The sequence below is a fragment of the Homarus americanus genome, unplaced genomic scaffold (genome assembly GCF_018991925.1).
Source record: "Homarus americanus isolate GMGI-L3 unplaced genomic scaffold, GMGI_Hamer_2.0 scaffold43075, whole genome shotgun sequence".
NCBI classification, from domain to species: domain Eukaryota; kingdom Metazoa; phylum Arthropoda; class Malacostraca; order Decapoda; family Nephropidae; genus Homarus; species Homarus americanus.
The window spans coordinates 909,581-937,014 of record NW_024756438.1 but is presented as its reverse complement, the minus strand read 5'-3'; the positions used below and the strand labels follow the sequence as shown (position 1 = coordinate 937,014).

Here is a 27,434-nt window from a genome sequence, read left to right as displayed (position 1 = left end):
AATGACTTTCTTAAATAGACAACTGACAATACAGAAACTACAAACATCAGATTCTCTGAGGTTTGGGCATTAAAATTACATAATTTCAGTAGTACTTGGAAACTCATGGCTATCCCCCACGGACGATATTAGATGCTATTCATACTGGCAGACTCAACACTCACTTATTTGACAAGTTTTACTAACAATAAAAACAATTGAAGCTTTAAACATTGCTCACAATAAATCTCTAATGTTTCATCTGTAATCAGACATATCTAATCTGACTTAATATCTACAACTACAGTTGCAATTTAAAATTTCGTGTCGTGCCCCGAGATATTAAGGAATAACAGAGTTTGGGTGCAATCCAAGAGCGAGAGAAAACGGAGAATTCAGGCGTCCTGAAGCGATATGAAAACGTACGCCTTAGCTGGGGGACTCAATCAAAAAGTTACAGCAACATGTTTTGTGGGCTATTGAGCGTAATATGGATCGTTTGATTTTACGTTAGCTAACATGCATGACCGTGGTAATTACACTGGCTCCTGAATGTGTCTCAACCTGCCAGTGTTGGTCAAGTCTGGTTTTGCAAGAGCTCACACTCGGTGCCGCCACAACACTCTCTGGTAGGTTGTTCCAGGAGTTCACAACTCTCTCTCCGAAAAAGTTACCCCTCACAGTTTTCTGTACTTGTGGCTTCTTCAACTTTGAGCTGTGACCACTTGTGGGGCGGGTGTCAGCCAGCTCCAGGTATGGACTCGACTAAGTAGTGCCCTCTGAGAATTTTAGAAGCTACATCTAGGTTCCCCTTGGCCGTCTATAGTATAAGATAGGTAAGTGCAGGCGTCTTTATATCTCTGGGTAAGTGAGGTGACGCAGTGCAGGTACCAGTCTGGTAATCCTCCTTTGGACATTTTCAATCAACTGACAGTCTCTCGCAAATCTCGGGGACCAGATGGGGTGACAGTAGTCCAAATGAGGAATCACCTCACTCTTGAAGATCGTTACGACCGTCTAATAAGAGCAACTAGTTTAGTTCATTGATTCACCTTCTCTTATGAGCCAAGAACTTCAGTTCATTATCAACATACACACCCAGGTCCTTTTCACATTTGGTCTCCATTAATTAGCAAGAGAACTTGACAGCAAATGTAGCGCGGCAGTTTGGAAGGTATTACCGCGCCTTGATCTACTGCTGAGTGATTAACAAGGTGTATCTCTTTTCATGATAACTTCAGTACTCACCTGCAAGTGTCACCCCCAAGCTGCGGTAGAACTCACTAGTTACTGTAAGTGTCGCCGCCTCCATGTACTATAACTGGACCACCACTCAGTAGGTGGATATTAACACAGTGTCATCCCCGTATACTTTACCGAAGTTAAGACACTTATTATCAGCTTCTTGTGTATTTTAAGCGTGTATTAAAACCATGCCAATAAAATATTTCTACATGATATTACAGTAAAAGAAAATTAAGAAACAACAATTATTCCATTAACATTTTATTAGTCTTAAAATGCAGATCAACATAAACTGTGTCATCGTCATGTATAAAAGGTAGATAAATTCTAGTAAACTTGTTTATACATCAATCCAGGAGGTTACTGAGCGAAACAAACTTTAATAACCCAAAACACTAAGGTGAGGAGCCGCCGATAGTCAGCTTCTTGTAACTATCACAAGCAGACTATCGGAGGAAGGAGGATCACGTGTCACAGGGAGGATCTGAATACACTCACCACATGTTTCATCATAGTCACGATACATATATTTTACCCCATGATGATGACGCAAAGAAGTATTACCCTAGACTCTAGGGCCTAGAGTGTAGCATTAGTTGTAAAATAAGCACAAGACAAGAGACAACTGAAGCAATTATGAAGCTAGATTCTTAGACTAAGTTAAGATGACCAAAGCTTGTTGACTTCATGAATAAGCTTCTTCTGAACACCGTGTACCAAGGTAAATGCCTTATAAGTATACAGACATACATATACATTTACCCACACGTGTCAGAACTTTTGTGGATTATTACCCTTAACATTAGTTTATATTATGTTTAAATATGTTTTTCATGTGTTGATTCGATCTCCTCGGCCGCTATAGGTAAGTTTGGCTGCAAAATGTTTACCTAATTTTTGGATCGATAAGTGAAATGTGGTGGAGTGGAGTGCCGGCCACGCTGTCCTCCACTGTGTAAGTGTGTGTCTGTGTAACTCGTCAGCGCCTACCACCAGCACTCCTGCAGGCGCTCTTCGTACGTCTTGTGTCATTAACGTGGGGTTGTTGCCTTCAGGGGCTGAGGGACGGGATCTCGACTCATTAGCCTTTTTGCCTGAACAAGATCTATGTCAATACCTTTGTAGCAGCTCTTGCTGACTTATCACGTACAATTTTAAAGTTGTTTAGAGGCAGATTGGCTGAGTTTCAACGCTGAGGACGACACTTTTCCAAGATCTGTCAGTGTATCATAATCCTGAGTGTTTATCTAACGCGTATAGCAGTGAGGTCTTCTCTTGTGGTCATTAAGCCAGGCTCTAAGTTTATAGAGACGGGCAAAGAGTGAAGACTTCCTCCTCCAGCTGTGAGAAATATTGTGGATCAGGACGTCTGCTGTTAACTATGTCTGTGCATTTAGCTGCGAGGAAAAATGCACACAGAGGACAGCTTCGTATGTGTCAAAGGAGGGCAGATACCCCCCCCCCCCCACAGCACCTGGTACCGGCTTCTCCTTGGGTACATCAAAAGCTAAACCGTGATACAAGTCTTTCCCTGGTTAATCAAAGAAGCAAAACTTGATCTTAAACTCTTCCCGCTTGTTCCTCTTTCCTTAGTTTTGCTTGCAAGAGATTATCTCCTGGTAACAGCACTGCAGGACCACGCCAGCCACGTCACTGAAACTCTCTTAAATAATAACGAGTTTGTATTATAAGGTGACGCCCAGGCTTCCGAAAATATGGTAGCTGGTGTGTAGCGGTGACTGCGGTGACTCGTTAACTACAGATAAAATGCACCTGTACTGTTTAAAACCTTAATTACATATTACCTAATGCAGCGTTAATTCTTTCTATATAAATCTAAAGAATAACAGGAGTTAAAACAGCAAGACTACGTGTTTATGATAAAAGAAATAAGGATATATGATGTCCGCTCCGCCTCGCCGCACATAAAGACGGAGGCGTTGCTGGTGGGAGGAAGGGTTAACACACGTTGAACGAAACGAGAAGGAAGGTGTGGGAGAGTGTGAAGGGCGCAGCTGGTGGCTGTCAGAGAACGAGTGAGGCCACCCACAGGCACCCCATCACGGAGAAGAGCAGCAGAGAAGGCGTGGTGGCTGTGGGCGTGTGGGCGTGGTTGCAGCCGTCCCAAGTGCAGGAGTCGTGGCATACTTCGGCGATCTGGCCGCGCTTCGTCTTGCCCTTCTCGCAGTCCCAGCCTAAGTCTGTTGGGGAGCAGGTCCTCACCAACGACACCAGCGTCCCTGTCAAGAACCGCTGTCATTAATACTACTGTCAAGAACCACTGTCACTGCCATCCTTGTCATAGATCAGTCATAAATTTAGACCTTGAAATCTGGCATAAAATTTGACGTTGTATTGGACATAGATTTTAACATTGACCCTAGAGATTAACTTAGATTTTGAAGTAAACTCAGATTTAAACTGATTTACAAAAACTCCTAAATTTTGAAACTGAGACAGACTTAGAGTTTGTCTTGAACTTTGAAGCTGACACAAACTTTGACGTCGAGTTAGAAGAAAATCTAACTAAATCCGACACAGTTAGAATCAGAATTAGAATTAGGGGCACTGACTCGTATCCTCCTCGGCTGGGGTGTACGTCCTGACTGTCAGACACGTTGTCATGCCTGAATCACATGGTTCGGGGTCAGGGGGGACATGGATGCAGTCCTCTCCCTCACCCCCTGTTTCTCCCTTACACTGTACACACTGGATGCCGCTAGCTGTAAGGGAGAAGACGGTTGGAGAAGGATTAGTACGTTGGAGAGAGAGGGAGAGACAGAGAGATTCAATCAATAACAATCACCCCAAAACCCTCAGCAATGTAAATAACCCATACCCAAGACCTTATATCCAATAACAAATGACTCACGTCCACCTGAGCTGACCAATCGGACTGGAGTTGTTCATAGGCTTACACACCTTCAACCTCCACTAACGAGAGGTGTTTCCAGGTAATAACAGGTAGAACTTAGGTCATTAAACCTTTATATATTAGAAAAATAACACCCCCAACGTCTCGACAGGTTATCTTGTTATCATCAGACTTAAAAGACATGTGATAGAATTCAATAGTATCGATATTGAAAACTGTATATGGTACTTGAATTCACTTATAGCATTGGATACCCTGATAACAGGTATAAGTACGTAAAAACATGTTAAAACTGAAAAATAAAACAAAAGAAAATCGATTGATTCATTTATCCTTTTAAAGCGACATTACTAATAGCAGTACAAACTCAAAATTAATATCAGAGACAAACATACAATGATAAGCAAGTACTTATAGTTTCTTCAACATATATAATTAATTCACTTCTCTTAAAGCATCATTCGTTATCCTCTTTCTCATTATTTCTCTACCATCGCTTCAGAGGTCAGTATGTCTGTGTACTCTAGTTCCTTATTGTTTCGATTCTGTTTTGAAATCAATCACTGCACTCATATCCTTCCAGCGTTTGTTTATTAGTTCAAATACTCCCCATCAGAGCACCAAGTTCCTTTCCCCCCTCTCTCTCTCTCCTCCGTCGTCCATCACACCGCCATCAAGTTGACTTCCATTAATGCCTAAATATACTCGGTTCATCCTACACTTTCCATCCCATTGATACATAGAGAGCTATTTGGACACATAGCTCTCACTTCCTTTAACACTAGAGGCAGGAGAGAGCTGGTTTATGGATGGCGCCGTGTGTATCATTTTCCTTGTCGCTTCCTTGTTCATCAATACACAAATTGTTGATGGCGCAGTGTGTCTCTATAGCTGGCCCGTGAACTATGTGATTAATGATCAAGAGGGAGAAGGAGGAGGTTGAAGAGGAAGATGAGGGGGAAGGGGAGGAAGAGGAGGCTGAAGAGGAAGATGAGGGGGAAGAGGAAGATGAGGGGGAAGAGGAGGAAGAGGAGGCTGAAGAGGAAGATGAGGGGAAGAGGAAGATGAGGGGAAGGGAGGAAGAGGAGGCTGAAGAGGAAGATGAGGGGGAAGAGGAAGATGAGGGGGAAGGGGAGGAAGAGGAGGCTGAAGAGGAAGAGGAGGACGAGACTAAAGTAGAGGAGGAAGAAGAAAAAGAGGTGGGGGAAGAGGCTGAAGAAGAAGGGGAAAAGAGGGAGAAGAGGAAGAAGAGTGGGAGGAGGCAGCCACCGCAGAGTAATGGTGTGGAAAGGTCCCTCATATAGCTATGTAAACAAGGGTCGTGGTCAGTGTTGTATCGACCAAACAGTAAACAATATTCATGTAAGGCTGTGTGTGTGTGTGTGTGTGTGTGTGTGTGTACCAGATACTGCATAGCCTAACCTAACCTAACACACACGACTAACCTAACCAAACTATAGACAATTATCTTACCTTGGCGACACAGTGGGAGGAGGAACAGAAGCAGCAGAAGGGGGAGGGGCAGGGGGCGGGTTGTGGGCGTGGTCATCATGAAGTACCGCCCACTGATCACATACGTCACCGGAAAGAGTCTGAAACATTGAGACAACTTGTGTTACTTTATAATGTATGTATGTATGTATGTATGTATGTATGTATGTATGTGTGTGTGTGTGTCGGGGTCGTAGCGAGGATTTTAACACGGGCGCACCGAATTAGGACGGCTGCCAGGTTATGTTAGGTTAAGGGTTTCTTAATTTTCTCAACATCGTTTGACCAATATATAGGTTCCAGCTCCATTATAACTACATTAGGATCCGGCTCCACTATGACCAAAATCCAACTGACCGGAAACAAACAAACACAGAGTCCAGCGGCGGGCAACTCGGCGGAAATTGATTGATGGAAGTTGATCACGTTTACCAACAGGTTATGGGTTAAGGGTTTCTTAATTTTCTCAACATCACCAATATATAGGTTCCAGCTCCATTATAACTACATTAGGATCCGGCTCCACTATGACCAAAATCCAACTGACCGGAAACAAACAAACACAGAGTCCAGCGGCGGGCAACTCGGCGGAAATTGATTGATGGAAGTTGATCACGTTTACCAACACACACACACACGCACACACACACACACGCACACACACACGCACACACACACGCGCACACACACACACACGCACTCACACACACACACACACTGAGTATCATCAAAGAGTCAGGACATCCACTAACCAGCCACCAATCCTCAGTCCAATATTGAATTAAAAAAGATGAAAGAGAGACGAACACACACACACACACACACACACACACACACACACACACACACACACACACACACACACCAGAGCCATTTCACATCCACACACTCGTCAATATTGTGGTCTCTGGCATCACGGTGTACCCCAGGAGCATATTGGTTCCGTCTCTGTTTATTGTGTGATATTGTAGGTATGGTGTGTGGTGGGTGGTGGTGGTGGTGATGATGATGATGATGGTGGTGGTTGGTGGTGGTGGTAAAATGATGATGATGTTAGTCTTGCTGCTTTGCAGAATTCTTGTCAAGTAATTTTTTTTCCTTCTAATTTGTAGACGATCCTGTATTCCATTCCCAGTTACGTTGATTCCCCCCCTCCTCCCACCTCCCCATGATGGTGTGTTAAGGCGCTAGGGTATGTACTGACACACACACACCAACACCCCCCAGAGGACCATCTGCTACTACAAATGATGATGGTTCTTAAGATGCTCAATTGCATACTATACCCCTAGGTCTTGGTCTTGGTGTAGTGAGGTCACGTCCATGTGTGTGTGTTCAACGTTTAAGATCAGTGAGAATGTTCTGTATGTGGTAACTACATTCATACAGACAATCTGAACAAGTAAACTAATAATGTAACTCAGACACAGAATATAGAGGAATTCACATGCCTGGTAATTGCTATTTACTACTCGAGGGAGATGTTAACTCATGCCGGGTGAGGCGTAGAGTCACTGTTATAACCTTACCCTTTGACCCTTTGACCTTTAGACCCAAGTAACGTAGCAGTGAAGCCAGTTTGGTCTAATATACTATTTACGAGTCAACTCAGGCTGTCTGTCTCGTGGGCCCAGGCGGCACAGATAATACTTACTGTTCGTCATTTGTCTGTATATGCGCACTGGCTCTAAGTATATATGCTGATCTTATAGGAACATTTTATTATCTATCTATCTACCAATCAATCAATCTATCTATCAATCTATCTATCACAAACAGGATGCGATAAGGTAGGTATTCCAATTCTTGGATTATACGAAGCAGTTGTGTTTTTCCGTCAACCAGATATATGAATCACACATTGCTCCCTTTAATGGGGATTCGAACCACTCCGCCACCGCACGTACATAAAGGCCATAATTGACTGCCTTTACCCACACGACTCTGCCAACGTGAGTAATAACCCTATTTGGGCACCGCTTTCTTCGTGCCCTTGTGGCCATTTAGTTCAATTTCATGGGTAAGGAACCAGCCAGCCACTCAGGCCTCTCCTCCTCCTCCCCCAGCTGCTGTTACTGAGGCTGTGTTATGTTGCTTTAAGTCCTCAACAACAGCGTCGATTCTTAACCTAACCTAACCTAACCCAACTCAGTCTAACCAAACATAACTTATTCTAACCCAATCTATTCAAATCGAACCCAACCTAACCTAACCCAACCTAACCTAATCGAACAGAACTAAACCTTAACTAACAAAATAAAACGAACTAATCACGGTAGTCTCAGTGCAATTTGACCGTCACTTTATATGTCGTAACTTCAGTGAGTTGAGTGCTTTCAATCAATCCCGTTTAAGAGTTAAGAGGAAAAATCATGACGGGGATCTATTTGAGAATCCAACTCAATCCCAGACTCGTACCTTGATTTTATCTCAGTCTTCCCTTGCTGACGTGACCTGTTTTTGCTTTCCTATTTCGCTTTTGGATTATTACGAGAGAGAGAGAGAGAGAGAGAGAGCTAATATCTTACGTTAACTCACACACTCACGCTACGAAATGTTGATGCATTAGCTGGGCAGAAGAAAGAATGGCTTAAGTTAGATAGTTCCCGTTACTTTTTACTCAGGCAAGATAAGGCCCTCCTAAATAAGAGCCATCAGCCCTATACATTGTACAGGCGAGATAAAGAGACAGGCGAGAGATAGAGAGAAGGGAGAGACAGAGAAAAGCAAGAGATAGTGAGGCGAGATGTCTCTATGTTTTTGTCGAGAAGTTGCAACAGTTGAGTATAAGAAAGGGGAGTGATGTTTCTCTCTCTGTCTCTCTCTTTCCTTCCCATTCTCTCTCTCCCTCTTACTCCCATAGTAATTATCTACATTTATCTCCCCTTTTACTCTACTTTTTATCACGTTAATTATCCATAACTATCCCTCCTCCTTCTTTCTCTCCCTCACAGTAATCACCCTCTTCTCCCTCCCTCTCTCACACTCATTATCCACACCTATCTCCCCTCTCTTCTTCTCTCACACTCATTATCTCTCTATCTCTCTGTCTCACCACTACGCTCCGAAACAATTTCACCAGGTAATATATGACACCACAAACCACCTCAACCAACAGTGCTTCCCCTCGTAACTCTCCGCCTCGCCACGACCATTACTGTGGCGCTTGTCAACACATCCTCCCACGGCTACAAGACTGTCTCCACCTTGTTTACGTAAATCACAGCTGGAAAGTCTTACGATCAAGGGTTCAGGTACTCAGTGAATCGTATGTAAGGTTCAGGTACTCAGTGAATCGTATGTAAGGTTCGGGTACCCAGTGAATCGTATGTTAGGTTCAGGTACTCAGTGAATCGTATGTAAGGTTCGGGTACCCAGTGAATCGTATGTAAGGTTCGGGTACCCAGTGAATCGTATGTTAAATTTTTCCCCCAAATAACGATGTATGGGCGTATCTAACTGGTTGACTTATATCACTGGCTTAACAGCGTGGATATTTTACAGACTGTCTTTACTGCATGCGTTATGTTATACTAAACTTATCTGATAATTCACCCCCCCAAAATGTATTGTATTGACCTTTGTTACTACGTGGTATAGTATTTATATGTATTTTGTTTACTTTTAGTTGGTTTTAATTACGCTGCTGATCGAGCCTTGGTCACATCCCTCGACTGTCTGCTGACTCATTTAGAGGTTGATTAATGCACCATAAATATCACACGATGGCCTGACTTAGTACAATTAAATGACAAATATATTCTATAATTTCTATGAAGAATAATGAAGAGGAAACATTAATTACTTAGAAATGTTGTCATGTATGGATAGAGGACGCAACATAATGACGTCCACACAGATGGCTGGACCCTACTACGCGCTATTTTGTTTTCTCAGTGGCTCTTTCCCTCCCCATCTCTCTCTGCCTCTTGCTCCGTATCTAATCTTCCGAGTCTATATTTTTCTCTCTCTTTCGAATTTCTTTCTTTCTCTGTCTCTTTCCTCCTATATTTATTGGTCTCTCTCAACACACCATTCGACAGGATTTAGCACAACAGAAGCAACACTAATTCTCTCATCCATCACGTTGTCGCCGTCTTTGTGTTCCTCGCGAGCATTCCAGTTAAATTACTTCTCACAAGATGGCGCGTCGGTCTGCATGATCAAACGGGCCCCAAACCTGACCAGTAGCAATAAGGGTCTCGTCCTAATAGGCCCCAATTTCATGTGTCAAATTTTTAGTAGTGAGGTTTGTTCGGGGTCTAAGATGACTAGACTCGGGGCTAAAATTTGCCTTAGACTACAGTGTAAGATGACGGAGGTCGAGGGAAGACGCCGAGGGAGTGTGTTTCCGAGGGAGGGGAGAGGGAAGGAAGGAAGAGGGAGGGGGGAAGGGAAAGGAGAGAAGAAGAAAGTGAGCAAGGGACGGAGGGAAATGAGAGATGAAGGGAGGGAGTGCGGAACGGAGGGAGAGAGGAATGACACGACCCCTTCACTTCAGGTTAGTGTAGATTTAAGCCAGACAGCCTACAAGCCATACAACAACTGAGTGACGTGGGCAGCTCAGCACTCTACCATCTCTCAGGAACACACCGTCTCTCTCCCCACACCGTCTAGCACACCAACACCCTCCGAATATTCTCTGGACGTCAATATATCGCCTCTGCTCCACTCCTCACTTCTTATTGGCGAATAGCGAGGTTGTAGTATACGATATATGAATAAATCTCTCTGCTGTGGCTGTTCCTATATAGCAAGAATATACTGTTATTGCCTGGATATATCTTCCTTGTTTGCATGTTCAAGGACAAATTTCAACCTGACATTATTCTTTTGTTTCTAATCTACTTTTGATGGTATATTATGAGACACTAACGTAGCCACACACACACACACACAGACACACACACACACACACACACACACACACACACACACACACACAGACAGTCATCCATCACGATACCGGACGACAGAATCATCCACCAGTTGTCGAATTCTTGTCACGTCAGGCGCCGCCACTCTACACCAAGTCTTCAAGTTTCTTACCCAGAGCAGACGGGGTCCAGAGGTTGATTAATTATTGTTTTAGTCTAGTTTTTTCACACACACACACACACACACACACACGACAAGATAGAGGATGACAGAGAGTATTGACTTGATCAGTTACTGTGGGTGTGCTCGTGTAGGGAGGGACAAGAGGAAGTTACTGTCCTTAATATCAAACCTCCCTCCCTCCCTCTCTCTATCCCCCTTCACTCCCTCCCTCCCTCTCTCTATCTATCCCCCTTCACTCCCTCCCTCCCTCTCTCTATCTATCCCCCTTCACTCACTCACTCCCTCCCTCCAATCCCTACCTCCTTCTCATCATCCTTCCTCTCCTTCTCTACGTTCCTCCTATCCTTACCTCCCGTTCCTCCTTCCCATCCATCTTTCCTCCCTCCAGCCAAGCTTTTACACTTTCTTGACATTAATGACCCGTGACCTACATTAAGTCATAAAGTAACACAGCTTGACCGCCCTCACAGATTATTACTCGAGTTTTCTTCAAGGTCATCCTCCACCTCACACTCTCGAGGTATGGCTAACCTAACCTGAGCTGATTTGACTTAAACTAACCACAGATGAGAGAGAGAGAGAGTAAGACATTACACCTGTGCATGTCTAAGTTAATTAAGGTGACATAACCAGGTAGGGAATGGCAGTAGTCCCCACACCTTTCCCTCACACCTCTCCCTCACACTCCTACACCTCTCCCTCACACTCCTACACCTCTCCCTCACACTCCTACATCTCTCCCTCACACTCCTACACCTCTCCCTCACACTCCTACACCTCTCTCGCACACCTGCCAGCCACCTTCACCACATACTGTACTTACCAGGACAAACACCTCATTAAGAAAATTAAATCGCCCTCCGAGACACCTGGACGACCTACCTGTGACAGACTAATAAGAACCTACGATATCTTAAGACGGGGGGAGGGGGTGGTAAAAAAGTATGTAAATTGCGTAAAAAGGTGTAAATTGTATAAAAAAAGATAGAAATTGTGTAAAAAGGTGTAAATTACGTGTAGTAAATTTAGTAAAAAATGGGTGTAAATTGTGTATATAAAAAGGTTTAAGTATATACATAACTGAAGTAAAAAACATAATAGGAAGAATATAACACAGAAATAACTCTCCCGGGAGGAACATTTGTGTGTAATGAGATTCGAGAAATTCCCAAGATACTCCAGCGACAAGTGCGGGGCTGGGGAGGAGGTGCTGGGAGGAGGTGCTGGGAGGTGCTAGTGTTGGGGAGGTGCTGGGGTAGGTGCTGGGGTGCTGAGGTGTGCTGAGGTAGGTGTTGGGGTGCTGAGGAGGTGCTGGGGTAGTGCTGGGGTGCTGAAGAGGTTCTCGGAGGTGGTGCTTGGGGGAGGACCCAGGGAGGTGCTAGAAGAGTGCTAAGGAGGTGACGGAGACTGCTGGAGGCGTTGAGGTAGACTGGAGAGAGAGAGAGAGAGAGAGAGAGAGAGAGAGAGAGAGAGAGTAGACTGGAGAGAGAGAGAGAGAGAGAGAGACGTAATATAAGTATGGTGTGGCTTGTATGACCAACGCCGCCAACGTAATATATGATAATGGGGAGACGGCGGTGCAGAAGCTTGAATAGAGGTGCATTGTTGTACGTGTGTGTGTGTGTGTGTGTGTGTGTGTAAGGCTGGACATGGGAGGGTGTAGTTTGAAACACGAATTATAATCACAGTAAGAACACCATTAAGGCACTGATAAACACCAACGTCCCCCTTCCCTGCCGAGTCTTATCACCCATTTTCTCTTTTTCAATTTGTCTTCTTTGGTTCATTCTTTCGCTTCCAGTTATCAGTAATGCACTTGATACTCACGAAGTTTCCCCGTTACTTCACGTGGGATAAACAGTAATAAGAAGAAACCACATTAAAACATCGTAAGCCTCCCCCCCCCCCCCGGCAGGCAACCAACACCCTGCAGACAGTGAGAGTTTGTGTTTTCCTCGATGTTCGGTCTGGTTATGAAACTTGCCTCTGGACGTAAGGCTTAAACCATAAACACACTCTATGGAACTAGTAATACACAGATAAAACATGTGTGTGTTATAGTGTAGAATACAACAATAAGGTTTCCTCAGCCATTCACTCCAAGGAAGGAACTTTTCACTATACTCTCTCCTCCGGCTCAGCCAACACCAGGCATCTCAGTCCTGCGCTAATTTTAAAGTTAAAATATTCCAGCAGTTCGTAGCTGTTTATTACTCACGGTTTTATTGGCGACTTCCATTGCCGCATTTCTTAGTGCGGGGGTGGAGGGAGGGTGGCGCCTGGGGGGACAAGCGCCCTTGACATATGAACTCGTCAATATATATAAGTCTCACGATTGCGCCCTTAAACTTATTTTACATCATCAAGTATTATTACAACTATCATAAGGCTCCGATAAACAAGATCTGCCTGAAGAAAACATTACGATTATTAGACTAACTGAGGGAGGAACAGTGTTTAGGGGACCCAGGGTGTACACGCCTCGAGTTGTCACACCCACACACACAACCTGGGACACTCTGGCATAGGACAGTGATATACATTCATTTCCCCTGCCAACTCCTAGACAGCTGAGAGGTGTCGTTTTCTCGCCAGCCTTCCTCTTCCCCGTCACACACACACACACGCGGAAGCCACACTCAGCCTTGGCCACTGTGACAAATGATCAATTGCTCCTCGACGAAATGTGTCCCCATGAGTCAGTGTCGTGATTGGCTGCATGTACCTGTCTTTCTCTCCCTCAGTGATTCACGATTTAATATTGCTTGGAGGAGGATTTGGAGGTTAAGGGTATGTCTTAGTCTGAACGTCAGTGTCTGTGTGTCGAGGTAAACAAGGACGAGGTAGGTTGTTCTTGGCGTCTTCTTGGATCACGATATTATAACAGGTGATGAGGAGAGTCGCACACCTTTCTCCAGGTATAATATGACCATAAACCATAAGCATTCAATTCTAACCTATCGAAAAATCGGTTAAATAGATCATTATACACTCCTGATCATATTAATTAATAACTTCATTAAATCGCCATTACATTGGTTTCCCCATCACGAGTTGGTATTTTTCCTTACTTTAAACTTTAACTCCGTGTTCTCAGCTGATATGTGAGGTGGTGGTCGCTTCCTCTTCCTGGGCGCTGGGTCGTGGGAATCAGGGTGACGCTTCTGCCACAACATCGTCCCTTTTCCGTATGTTGCTTCCACCACCACGGCTCACATATTTTTTTAACATGCACATCCAATAGTTAAGCTTTAAATACATACATACATACATACAAACTACTATCACCAGCATCATATTATTACAACGACCTCAAATCGCCTGCGGCAAACAGATAAATAGAGAGAGAGAGAGATACAGAGAAAATAGTCAACATAGAGAGACTTCAATCAAGCTGCACCAACATAGCAAGTGCCTCTGGTGACCTGGAAGGGTTCAGCTTTAATCTGGCAACTGTGGCGGTGATGAGCGAGGCAGTGGTACCAATCGCCAGTGACTCAACTGACACGGGCCAATCACAAGCGACTTTCTCTTTTATGCAGGTATTTATATCACTCTTATTGGTGGGATTAAATGGCTTAAAATACGACTGAAACTCAATCTATCAGGGATGAGAGATTTAACCCACCCTGAAGGAGTAGACTGGGTACTTTAGGTCAGTTAAGGGCGGTATGGATACAGTACACTGAGGACTAGGACAGTGAGGTAAGCATTACACTCGACCGCCATTCACAGGTGGGTCGACTGAGGGCAGGAAGGGAGTCATTGAGGACAGTGGGACCTGCTATAACTTGTTACATTAATTTGAAATAACAGTTAGAGAAATAAAAGTTTAAAGGCCATTTTACGACCAATGATCTTCTCTTAGTATTATCTTATCTCAAATAGGAGTCATTAGCTTAATTTAATTAGAAATTAATGGGACTTATTAGTATTCAGGTCATATAAGTTGCCTGACCTTGAGTAGATCAGTGCAGAGATGCTAAGTGGCAGTACAGAAGCTTCTCAACAGGGAAAACATGAGGTGTAGGGGCTGAGTAGCTACAACACTCGCATCACATCCTAAGGCACACTGGTTCGATCCCCGGGTACTCTGAATCCACCCAACTGTAAATCGGTACCTAATTTCAAACTCAGGATTGGGACTCATTATATCTGAGCTTAATTCATAATGGTTAAGTTACATTAGGTTAAGTTTCTATTCAGACTAGAGACTATTTCATCATCTACTACGGCACAAAGTAGCGTTAGGCTGTGCCGGGGAAAAATCATCCCTCACGCGCTAAAAGTATACACCAGTCAGGTAAAAAATAATCGAGAATTGCTCAGATTTAAAACGGCCAAGAGACACAGTACCGCAATCTGACGACACAACCAATAGATTTATCACAGAAGAAAATTACTTTGTTTCTTGAAGTGGCGGCGGCTGTCACCCCCCGGTGAAGATAAGGCACTCGCCAAGCGTCTCCGTCCCGCATGTGGTCAACTTTGACTTTTCCTTCCTGCCGAAACCCATTAAGATTCTTCAGAAGGAAAATGTCTGCTGTCTTTCCCCCTGTTACAACGTCCTGGTGGCTTCATTTAATAGTTTTTCATAACCCTGGCGATGTTTGATGTCGCGGGCGTCTCCCTGGCTACGTGGGATAAACGAGAGGGTCACAAGTAAGGGGGGAGAAAAAAAAAAGAAGCCCAAAATAGCCAACGTCTGGTCGCGGTAGTGAGAAGTTTGTCCTTATCTGGTAGTAGGGGTTATTTTGGTAAGTCAAGGAGCGTAAACTTCCTGCTGTGGTGGCGCCTTCTAGTGGTGGAGGGAATACCTGGTTATATAAATTAGTTTCCAATCTCAACGAACGAATAAGATTAGGGTAGATTAGAATTAGGTTCCTATCCTAATTAGCTCTCTATTAGGACTGGGGTTCTAATATGCCACTCAACGTGGTAGAATGTTGTACTTCTGGTGTAGTTTCTTGACGCGCGCGCACACACACACACACACACACACACGACGGAGGGACCTTCGTCACATACTTCTGGAAGCTTATCTAAGGTTTCTCTGAGACTCAAGACGTTAATGGAGTATAAAGTGTTTTTCAATACCCATCAGAGATTTATCGAGACCTGATAGCTACACTACATGAGCCTGGGGGTCTGATGGGCATATGTAAGGAGTAAGAGTGATATAGGATACTCGTGAGTGTATTTACGGGTGTATTGTTATGTGTATATGTATTTGTGGGTGTATAGGGGATGTATTGTGAGGTGGTGAGGGCTGCAGAAGACCTTGGTGGTGGATCAGGGAATAACTATAAGCATGAAACCCTAGAAACAGGACGAAAGTGTCTCGGTGTTAAGACCAAGGCGGTCACTGGTTTTGAGTTGAGGCTCTGACCCACATCACCGAGAGTCATCTGTGTACTGGTATGGGAGGAGCTGTACAGGGGTGCGGTGGAGGAGTGGGTACATTGTTTACCTCCTGGTTCCTAGTTCGATTTCCTAGGCGCCCCAGATCCACCCAGTATGGAGGTGTGAAGAAGTAAACGCAGTGATGTATAGTATCGGTCAAGATGCCTCCTTGTGTACAGAAGGTTTAGTACATAGAGTTCTATAGCCACAGTGTCCCAAACAGGAAGTCATGTTTACGAGACCCACTTTCATTGTAAACTTTGCAGATTGTAGATGGTAATTTCACAGTCTGTGACTTCGACTGCATGTTACTATCTTAAATTTTGCTGAGCTCCTGCTGCTGCTGACTCACTGAACTAGGAAGTGAAATCGTCTCCAACACTCACATGTCCCTCTCTCCCACACTCGTCCCTCTCTCCCACACTCGTCCCTCTCTCCCACACTCGTCCCTCTCTCCCACACTCGTCCCTCTCTCCCACACTCACCTCTCTCTCCAACATTCCCACAGATGCACCTCTCTTTCTCACACTCACAAGTATTACAGCCATCAGGAACAGCTTCATTGGACCTCAGGTAATAGTCAAAGGCAGTGAGAAGGACATTTGGCCTCCCCTGACCACCCACCTACTCCACCCTCGCCTCGTTTCTTCTCTAATTAAACTTTATATCACAGTAAAGAAAAACACATCGTCGTAGCCTAAACCTTAACTTAATCCTGGTTTAGTTAATCTAATCTAACCCTGATTATATATAACCTAATCTAACTTCATTTGAATTAGTTTTAGTTTTATGTTGTCTTATTTAACCTAATTTAATTCTGATCTCAGTTCACGAAAGGTTAATTTAACTTTATGCAATTTTTATCTTGATCTAAATCTAACTGGACGTAATCCTGATTTAACTTAACGTAACCCCGATTTGACTTAACATAACCCCGATTTGAAATAAACTAACATAATTCCAAGTTCACGTCATTGTAGCTTCAGTTTTGCGGAAAATTGAAAACGGAATCAATACTGGCAGCCATAAATGTGTGTAGAAATGAGATAAAATTGATGATATATTCAGGAAATTGACGAAAAATGATCATTGGTTGGGTCTGACGGGCGGGCTGGCGGGCGGGAAGTGGGCGTCTCTTAATCTATCAATCAATCACTTGAGGGAATCGTTCATTGGCCCATGAAAACAAACATTAAATAGGTGATGTCATAGGCAGGAGAAATTGTAGATAATTAAATAAGAAACAAGAGAGAGAGAGAGAGATTACGAACTTCGGATAAGAAGGGGAGGTGTAACGAAACGTGCAGCAAACTCAGGAAACTATGTAATGAAATTTTTAGATCCTCGTCTGTTACATTAAAGCTGTTTTTTTCCTCGCGACTGATGATGTGAGAAAGACATTAAGCTGATTCACTTAATGCTTAGTGGTTTTGAAATCAAGCTTAGATTTACGTTGTCACAGCTGAAGCTTAGAGGAAATAAGAGGAAGAAAGAGTCATTCAGAATTTGGAGTTTTGGGTTTAATGCTTAAGAAAAAGTGAAGTGTTTTTGAGAGAGACAGATGGAGGAAAGGAGGAGAGAAGGAGGGATAGTGGAGGGAAGGTAGATGAAAGAAGGAGGGATAATGGAGGGAAGGTAGATGAAAGAAGGAGGGATAATGGAGGGAAGGTAGATGAAAGAAGGAGGGATAGTGGAGGGAAGGTAGATGAAAGAAGGAGGGATAATGGAGGGAAGGTAGATGAAAGAAGGAGGGATAATGGAGGGAAGGTAGATGAAAGAAGGAGGGATAGTGGAGGGAAGAAGGGGAATGTGGAGACAAACTAACAAACAAACACACAGACAGACAGATCCACACACTAACTTTGGTTGAAATTCTTAATTATATGTTAGGATCTGACAGACATACAGACGCACGGACACACAGTCACAATAAAACTTAACTAAGGTCTATATAAGAAAGAAAAACAACTGTATGTAATGGGCGCGTCTCCTTGTTCCAGTAGGTCACTTCTGTTAAAATGCGACTCATAAATTTCTCAGTGAAGAAATTTCCCACAAACTTAAATACGATTTTGGTTCTATTTTATCACTCAAGTTTTTCCAATTCTAATTTCATGGTTAAAAAAAAATGTATATACGAACTATGAATATTGACAGTAGTTTTTTTATACGTTTGAACTCAATGTCGTATTTGGTTCTGAAGTGTGTGGGAGGGAGGGAGGGTGTGGGTAGGAGGGTGAGAGGAAAGGACGGAGGGTGGGGAGGGGGAGGCTATAAGGAAAGTGAAGCAGGGAGGGAGAAAAGGAAAGAGGAAGAGAAGGAGAAAGTGAGGGATGAAGGAAAGGAGGAATAAAGAAAAGAGAGAGAAAAAATATCTTACGAAATTGCTGGCTGGTCACGTCCGTCACCAGCCAGCGTTAACTAATATTACCCATTCACTTCTTTTTTTTTATTTCTCTCTTAAGGTAAATTTATCGTCTTGTTCTTACACTAAGCTTCATCATCTTCATCAAATAGACTCTAGTCCTAATGGGCCCTAGTGTTAACGGGTCCTAGTGTTAACGGGTCCTAGTGTTAATGGGCCCTAGTGTTAACGGGTCCTAGTGTTAACGGGTCCGAGTGTTAATGGGCCCTAGTGTTAACGGGTCCTAGTGTTAATGGGCCCTAGTGTTAATGGGCCCTAGTGTTAACGGGTCCTAGTGTTAATGGGCCCTAGTGTTAATGGGCTGTAATCTTAATAGGCCTTAGTGTTAATAGGCTCTAGACTTACATATAACAAGCTATAGGATCAAGGACACACACTCACGTGCTGTTCACTCACTACTGGCTGTGTTAACGTGTTCCTACCTTTCTCTCCCTACTTGGACCTCCCCTGTATTCACCTCTCGTACGACTATCACACCAGACAAAAAGAAAAAAAAAGAAAATTCCCGCCACTCGCCAAGAAATCTTCTCTGGTCTACTCTGGTGTTAGATAACGTGACCTACACTAAAGCCACGACCAAAGGTGACAGCACAAGTCTTTTTCGGGTGATCAGCATCGATTGGTATTCCCTTCATCTATATTTCGCTTACGTGACTCGCCTTTAGACTAAGGAGGATTGTGGACGATTTTTACGGATTTTGTACTTAATATGGGTGAATGTACTCCACTCCAGGACCTTTTATTACAGGTTCTTAATGCTTCTGTGTCTAGTAATGTCACGTTACCCGATAAGGCTGAGAATTATGGAGTCCATTTGCGTAATGCTCTAAACGTCAACTCCGGCGTACTTGGCTTATCCCATGTAAAGGGGAAGGACTCTCACGTCTTTTTTCCCCTCCCTTTCCCTCTCTCAGTCATTTTCCTGTGTTTTTTTTTTATCGTGTGGTTAGTTGAGTATCTGGAATCAGTTGGTATAGTCAGGTTAAGGAATTACTTTTACTATTTTACTTTTATCACCTCCGCCACTGATCGGCTCATTAGCATATCACAAGTGCTGTGGCCCGGAATCTGAATGGTTCATATATTTAGTTTTTCCCTGACTCGTGATGTGAGAACATATCTGATGGCCTCAGTTAAGATGGAAGCAGGAACTATTAAGAAATTGAGTCAGTGGTTTGTTACAGGCGATGGTGTAACACGTGACGTGGAAGATCTACGTATCCTTATTTTTTACACTTTCTCTTTTTTTCTCGTATTTCTTGGACTTTCTCTCTCTTTTTCTCACCCAATAACTTTTCGCCACCCTTCGCCTATCTCTATTTCTTTCTCTCAGTCAATCGCCCACAACCTTTCCCGCCATTTCTCTGTTCTCTCCCTTCTTTTTTCTCTCATTTATCTTTCTACTGTCTTATACTTTTTCTTTCCCTCGGTGTTTATGATCCATTACGAGCCTTCAGGGAACCGTGAGTGTATACTTTTATGAAGATTTTGTTGAATATCTATGTATATATGTATCTATGTACGTTATCTGTGCGTCCATCTGTACATCGAACATACGTATGGGGGCAAACACTTCAAAAATTAAATCATAATTAACTAAATTTCTGTATTTTTTTAACCGAAGATAATGTTTGGATTTAGTTCGTTTTAGTTTAGTTATCGTTCGTAGATGCCGTCCCACGACCACATTTTGTTCCGTTTTCTTTAGAAATTAAAAGAAAAACGTTCTCTCTAATTCTAATGACAAACTATTGTAATCATGACATTCTTATAACTTCCACAAAAACAAACAAACAAATAATTCCCATAAAAAAAATCTTTCCGAGAAAAAAAAAAGGTTTAAAAAACACAGGAAAAATGATTTTTTGGCCATTAATGAACCGAATTTACAAAATTACAGCAAAAAAAGAGACGGAGCGACCAAAAATTGCGAATACAGGGAATGAGTCAGTCAGTCTCTCTCTCTCTCTGATCCACGTGACCGTCTCCTCTATACTTTATTGGTCATATGCAAATTGTGGTAGATATAGAATGTTGTTTGATGGCGCCGAATGTACCTGGGTCGACCATTCTGAACGTGAGGCGTTTATGTGCCAGGCTCCTTCCACTGTTATGATGGGGGTAGGGGTGAGGGAGCGTGAGGATCGTGGGGGGGTGATGGAGAAGGTTGGGTGTGATGGAAGAAGGGTAGGGTGTGAGCGAAGGAAGGATGATAAAGAGGGAGGGATGAGGATGCAGTGAGGGAGGGATGAGGGATGCAGTGAGGGAGGGATGAGGGATGCAGTGAGGGAGGGATGAGGGATGCAGTGAGGGAGGGATGAGGGATGCAGTGAGGGAGGGAGGCAGAATATGAGTAAGACAGGAAATAAGGGAAGGAGTCAGGGTTGAAACAAGGAAGAAGGAGGCGAGGGTGACAGGAGGGAGGAAGGAAGGAAGGAAGGGGTTGAGGGTTAAAGCATCGTAACCAAGACTATCAGTGTTGTGTGGACATTATGAAGAAGATTAAGCTGTGGTGAGGGCGGTGTGTGAGAGGCTGGGCGGTGGTGAGAGGCTGGGTGGTGGGCGGTGAGAATGGGTGGTGGTGAGGCTGGGTGGTGGGCGGTGAGAATGGGTGGTGGTGAGGCTGGGTGGTGGTGAGGAGTGGTGGTGAGGCTGGTAGTGGTGAGAGGCTGGGTGGTGGTGAGAGGCTGTGGTGGGTGAGGAGGCTGGTGGTGGTGAGGCTGGGTGGTGGGCGGTGAGAATGGGTGGTGGTGAGGCTGGTGGTGGTGAGGCTGGGTGGTGGTGAGGCTGGGTGGTGGTGAGGCTGGGTGGTGGTGAGGCTGGGTGGTGGTGAGGCTGGGTGGTTCTTACTCCTCCCTCACCAACATACACACACACACACACACTAAAACCTGATTAATCGCCTCGTGTGGAATTTACTGCCCGGGATTTATATACAGGATCATAGTGGTGGTGTTATCATGCATTATAAAGGGTGATAACAGATGTGGATGTGAATTGCATCTTTTTCAGCGTTTGGAGGAGGAGGAGGAGGTGGAGAGAGGAGTGTGTGAGAGAGGGACTGTGAGAGAGAGACACTGTGAGCTCTTATCAAACCGTTCGAAGGTATAATGCACAGTCAACTTTACCCAGACGCAAAAACACACGGAATCTAAACTTGGATTATAGTCCCTTCAACTCTATTTTAACTTTTCCTTAACTTCTGACTCACAATTGTAGAAATAATACCCTGAAGAAAACGAGGAATTCCCAACCTTCATAACTCAATATAACTCACTTAATATTTGAGTTAATTAATCATTACCATAGAAAAAGAATGCAGGGTAATGTTAGGTAACGCGAAGTATTGTTTATGAAAATGTTGACCTGTGGTGGTTGATTTTGGCACAGGATGGAGTAGTGTGGTGACCCAGTGTTGAGGCCGAGGGTGGCTCAGTGCTGGTGAATCTCTCTTGACCTAATGTTGCTGCTCTCCCTCCTTCCCTCCCTTACTCTCCCTCCTTCCCTCCCTCTCTCTCTCACTTATCCAGTCTCTTTCTCTCTCTCCCTCGTCTCTCAAGTCTGTATAAAATGTCCATGAAACAGATTCTGATATAATTCACATTTTCGGGATAAATTTGGGCCCTCAAGGTCCACTTAAATCACAATTTGGTTCTGAGGCTCCCGACCCGCCACCGCCCCCCATGAGCCAGCTGTCATGGCGAGCCCTTGATGATGTCTGTCGTGTGGCCAGTGCCTCGTGAAGCCTAGTGGCAATGGTAGTGGTGGAAGTGACAACAGGAGGAGAAAGTGCCAACGGTAGTGATGGAGGTGGTAACAGGAGGAGGCGGTGGTAACGGTAGTGGTGGAGGTGATAACAGGAGGAGGCGGTGGTAAAAAATATCAAAACAGGAACATATTTAAAATCTGTAAAGAGAGGGTAGAAGAAGGAAGAATAGGAGAACGGAGAGAAAGAGGAAGAAGACAGGGGCTAAGTAGAAGAGGAAAGAAGAGGAGGAAAAGAAGGAAGAAGGAGTAGGAAGACAAGAAGGAAGAGGAGGAGGATGAGGAGGAAGAAGAAGAAAGAGGAGAAGAACGAGAAGAAAAAGAAGAGGAGGTCAACACACCAAGCAGAGTGCCAAAGTTATGTGCCTCGTCAACACACTCGACCATCACTATTCTCAACCAACAGATGTTTTGCTCCAAGTTATCACACCGACTCGACAACTCGCTGACTATACACCGCCATCAAACTCCTGGCCTGACGTTTACTGATTCAACATAACGTAATGAAAAAAAGATTAGTTATTTTTTGGCTTTTGTTTGTCTAATCCTTCATATTTGGGGATTGGGCCTCTGAAAATATTATTCGAGTTTTTGATGGAATTTAATCAAAGTCGTGTTCCATCTTCCTGTGGGTGAAATCTGCTGGGACAGACGGACACACGGTCATGACTTCCCACTGAACTGGATTTCCGCTTTGACGTTCTGATATAAGATAAAGTTATCATACAAAAAAATCCCTTTCATTCACTCTCCCTTTCTTTACGACCCTCAGCCACCTCCACCATGTTCCTGTACCATCTTTTTATATTTTCATCAACATTATCTGAATCTGTGGAAGTCGTATGTCAAATTATAGCTTTTACTCACTCATATTAAATAGTCACGTATCGAGGTGTTCGTGGGTTATATTCCAGCATGAAGAAGACTTGGGGAGGGGATTCCGCCAACTGGGGTCTAGTCAATTGGTTAAAATAAAAGCCATAAACCGGTCTAGTGAGGTACAAGTGGCTATTGTTCATATTGGGTTGACACTATTTCTTGAGGCCACGGTATATATAAATCAGTCTTCCACACTCAGATATGTGTAATTAAATAGATCTATGAATTAGTGGTAGTCGACTCGGATGTTGAGGAACGATTCTCAAAAGGTTTCAGGCTCCTACAAGTTTCCTGTGTGACTCCAACTCTCTATCATCATGCGGCTGGCAACGTGACCAGACTTCACTGCCTGGCGGCCTGACCACACTGCCACACACCATCCATTACCTGATGATGTTCTCTTACCCTGAAGCCTTTAAAATAATTGACTACCACAATAAACTATTCCAGGCATTACGTACCTAAACCCCGAAAATATGGTTTTTAGCTTTTAAATAACTCTGTTATTTTTATCATCTTCATCCCTTCATTTACATATCAGTTCATCCCAATATGATACGAGTGTGTCCAAAAATCGCACATTAGAGTATTGATTTGTTATATACCAGAGTTCCGGGTCGTTCACCTTGCATAAGTCTCCAAAAACCTCGAAAACTTTTCTCACTTATCATGTCAGTCATGCAGTGTTTGAGTTACAACATTTTTCCACGTCTGTGTAGCGTTAAGGACTAAACCACTGAACGTTTGTATAAATATTATATAGAATCGTATTTTATTACAAGTTTATGATTCATCCGAGTAACAACTACTTCTGAAAGTCACTAAAATAGGGGACACGACCCGGAAGTAAATAATAATTCTAGGTATGACAGCTGTCGTCTTCCGAGAGCCAGCTGCCGCGTCATACACCACCATCTTTTAAGGTTTTTCTTCTCTCTTGCTATTCTTATCGTGCCATTAAGCTTAGCATAAATGGCATAAATTTTCTACGGACTCCGTGGGCTAAGGTTAAGATATATCGGAGATTATATTGGGTTCATTATTCACGGCGTAATAGGTTTTTAAGAGGTGGCAGATTTAGGTCTCAAGTCACGCTGGGGATGTGTACGTGCCTGTGTGTGTGTGTGTTTGCCCGTGTGTATGTGTGTTTGTATGGGTACGAGTTTGTATAAATTACCATAATAAATTGATGTGACTTACCTTAATAAAGTGACAAAAAATCGGATTTTCATCTCCTTGAGGATAATGACTCTCTTGAGGGGAGAAAGTCGACATTAAAAGAAAATTTACGGGATTTTTATGGTCGAAGGAAACTCGATTCCGTCCACTGTGTTGGTCGATCAGCCAGTGAAAATAAGTAGCGACCTTCTACTTGACCTTTGACAGGGAGATACATTTAGAAAAAGTCTCGATGTTTACAACCATTAGGCTAGGTTGGGGTCACAACACTCACGTCTTCACTACCTCACACATCATCCCACGCCCCCTTGATGGGTCGTGTCTGCAGAGTCATTATTCACCATCAGAACCTATTTTCTCGGCCATATATCACAAGGGGTAGGGGTGGTGAGGCTCCTAGATTTGTGGACATATGAGACTAGATGAAATATAATTCACCCAGAAAACACAAAGGAACCATCTGTTAGGATGTAGTGACGTGGGCCTCAGATATGTATGGGAGATGGGACGACAGGGCAATTGGGTACTCAGTTCTGATTGGTGGCAACGTAACTTAACCATTTTTGATTGGTGCCTGTCAGGTCTAGTGCCTACATGTGATTTACTTTTGTCTTTATTACAAACTAAAAATAACATCACGTCTAAACTTATCTACAATTAAGAGGAAAAAATCTAATTAATGTTCTTGTGTTGAAACGATTTGGCAGAGTCAGTTTTTGGTTTTGGATGAGATTTTCCCTAAAACTTTTATATTAAGACAATGTAAACCCAAGCTCTGTGGTGTAGAGAGTAGTGAAGATAATAAACTACTAAATTTACATAAAGTAGGCCATGGTCTCTGCGTAGTTAGTGCTTCAAAAAACAACAAACATTACTGAACTATGTCTGATTTTAGCAAGAATGTTTGGCTGGACCTTGAATATAAAACAGTACTTGGTGGATAATTGAACGAGCTCCTAAAACGACACAACTCAACGGTGTGCGAGTCTTACCAGCAGTTTTCACGAGGCAGGTAAAGGGAGCACCTCACAACACGGGCGCTTACAACCAGAGGGGCGGAGTAACCATTGGTCCTCACCCCAGAGCACTCATGAGCCACTCCCCCCCTCGGTCCTCACCCCAGAGCACTCATGAGCCACCCTCGGTCCTCACCCCAGAGCACCCATGAGCCACTCCCCGGTCTCACCCCAGAGCACCTCATGAGCCACTCCCCTCGGTCCTCACCCCAGAGACCTATGAGCCCTCGGTCTCACCTCACACTCACTCATGAGCCACTCCTCGGTCCTCACCCCAGAGCACTCATGAGCCACTCCCTCGGTCCTCACCCCAGAGCACTCATGAGCCACCCCTCGGTCCTCACCCCAGAGCACTCATGAGCCACTCTCCCACACTTACACCGTGTTAACACCTGATTCAAAGTACATATTTACACTCAATAACAACTACTTTGGTTTGTGTTGATATATTACACTGAACTCGGCTGATACATTACACTGAACTCGGCTGATACATTACACTGAACTCGGCTGATACATTACACTGAACTCGGCTGATATATTACACTGAACTCGGCTGATACATTACACTGAACTCGGCTGATACATTACATTACACTGAACTCGGCTGATACATTACACTGAACTCGGCTGATATATTACACTGAACTCGGCTGATACATTACACTGAACTCGGCTGATACATTACACTGAACTCGGCTGATATATTACACTGAACTCGGCTGATACATTACACTGAACTCGGCTGATACATTACACTGAACTCGGCTGATATATTACACTGAACTCGGCTGATACATTACACTGAACTCGGCTGATATATTACACTGAACTCGGCTGATACATTACACTGAACTCGGCTGATACATTACACTGAACTCGGCTGATACATAACACTGAACTCTGAGCATTAAGTGAACAAGGAGACTGTGGATTGTTTGCACCGCCTTAACAGTTAAGTACCCATTGGCAGGTGACGTGTGTTGTGTGTACCCGTCCAATATAACTAAGAACAGCCGTACAGACACATATTGTTGTCAAAGAGTATTGTAAACATTAATTGGGTTAGGTTAGGTTAGACTATTAACATACCTTCACTTAGGGTCCAGGTAGGCAGGTAACAGCAGTACAGGTGTGTGATGTTCCGTGCGTCGACAGTCTCACAAGGCCTCAGGTAACATTATTATAACTAACCTCTAAGTCACTCGTTTGTTCGTTAACACTGACGTCAACGTTGTGGCAGGTCCATCACAGCTTGAGTTATTAAAGCAACACCGAGAAAATAAAAGAAAATCATTAACTAAGAATTAAGGTGAGGTGGGTGATTGACGCGATTATAATACCCTCACTCCTTTTTATATACTGGGGTGAAAAAACAATTTACTTAGTGACATTTCTTAATATTTTCTTGAGAAATAAACTAGAATACATTTTTGTAGTGTAAGAAAACTCGCCAGTCTAATATATGTTGTCTTCTACGTTATCTTTAACAAATAACAAGCAACAAAGTTTCCATAGTGTCTTCCCGGCTTAACACACCTCACAAAACCTTCCACTGAAGTATCAACTTAGCGTGCAAAATATATCCACTAATACGATCTTAATTTTTCTAAGCGGACCCTAAGAAAACACGAGTATGAACACAAGTGGCGAGTGGGTGTAGTGGGGGCGGGGGATCACGTACTCTCCCCGCGGCTGCCAGGGATGGACTGGCAAGGTCGGGTCGCCACCTCCAGGAGTCGAGGTCTCGGTGAATCTCGTAGAGTCTCGGACAGTTGGGGGTGCTGCCTCGCCTCAACACAAGCAGCACCACAAGCTCTTCCGTTCATTTCCGTGTGTGTGTGTGTGTGTGTGTGATTAAAAACTTAAACTTGGTTATTGTTGTTGTTATAATGTTATTACCGCACTACCACAACGAAGGTCTTTATAGGCGTAACAAGGTTAGTAAATACACTCTTGAGGTTGAAACACACACACACACACAGCGTCATTGAAGGCGAGTGAAAATGGTGAGTTTTTTGAGCGTGAGTGAATGCCGTAATTTAGACCACAAACAGGTAGTGATGAGCTAATTAGTCAGTCTCTTGATACCTGGGATTCACCGGAGCTAAAATGT

The 27,434-nt window shown here is 43.7% G+C and overlaps 1 protein-coding gene across 4 annotated transcripts; it reads right to left on the bottom strand.

Moving 5' to 3' along the window:
- Positions 1-1,472: 1,472 nt before the first annotated feature.
- Positions 1,473-27,083, bottom strand: LOC121856796. Of its 4 annotated transcripts, none has more exons than XM_042352503.1 (5): positions 27,003-27,083; positions 26,411-26,572; positions 5,573-5,691; positions 3,798-3,947; positions 1,473-3,464 (listed from the first exon to the last, which is right to left on the bottom strand). In XM_042352503.1, exons 3-5 carry the CDS (start codon positions 5,649-5,651, stop codon positions 3,250-3,252), a joined length of 444 nt encoding a protein of 147 aa, XP_042208437.1. In that variant the 5' UTR covers positions 5,652-5,691; positions 26,411-26,572; positions 27,003-27,083; the 3' UTR covers positions 1,473-3,249. The 4 variants fall into 4 exon arrangements, with proteins under 4 accessions (XP_042208437.1, XP_042208435.1, XP_042208436.1 ...); XM_042352501.1 differs by having other exon boundaries at positions 26,858-27,037; XM_042352502.1 differs by having other exon boundaries at positions 26,938-27,013.
- Positions 27,084-27,434: the final 351 nt, after the last annotated feature.

Bases quoted from the DNA above. Each gene is read 5' to 3' on its own strand.
- LOC121856796 (XM_042352503.1), bottom strand. From the start codon at position 5,651: ATGATGACCACGCCCACAACCCGCCCCCTGCCCCTCCCCCTTCTGCTG. The intron at 3,948-5,572 runs GTAAGATAATTG...TCTCCCTTACAG, and splicing joins CCTCCCACTGTGTCGCCAAG to CTAGCGGCATCCAGTGTGTA. The intron at 3,465-3,797 runs GTCAGTGCCCCT...GGTTCTTGACAG, and splicing joins CCCAGCCGAGGAGGATACGA to GGACGCTGGTGTCGTTGGTG.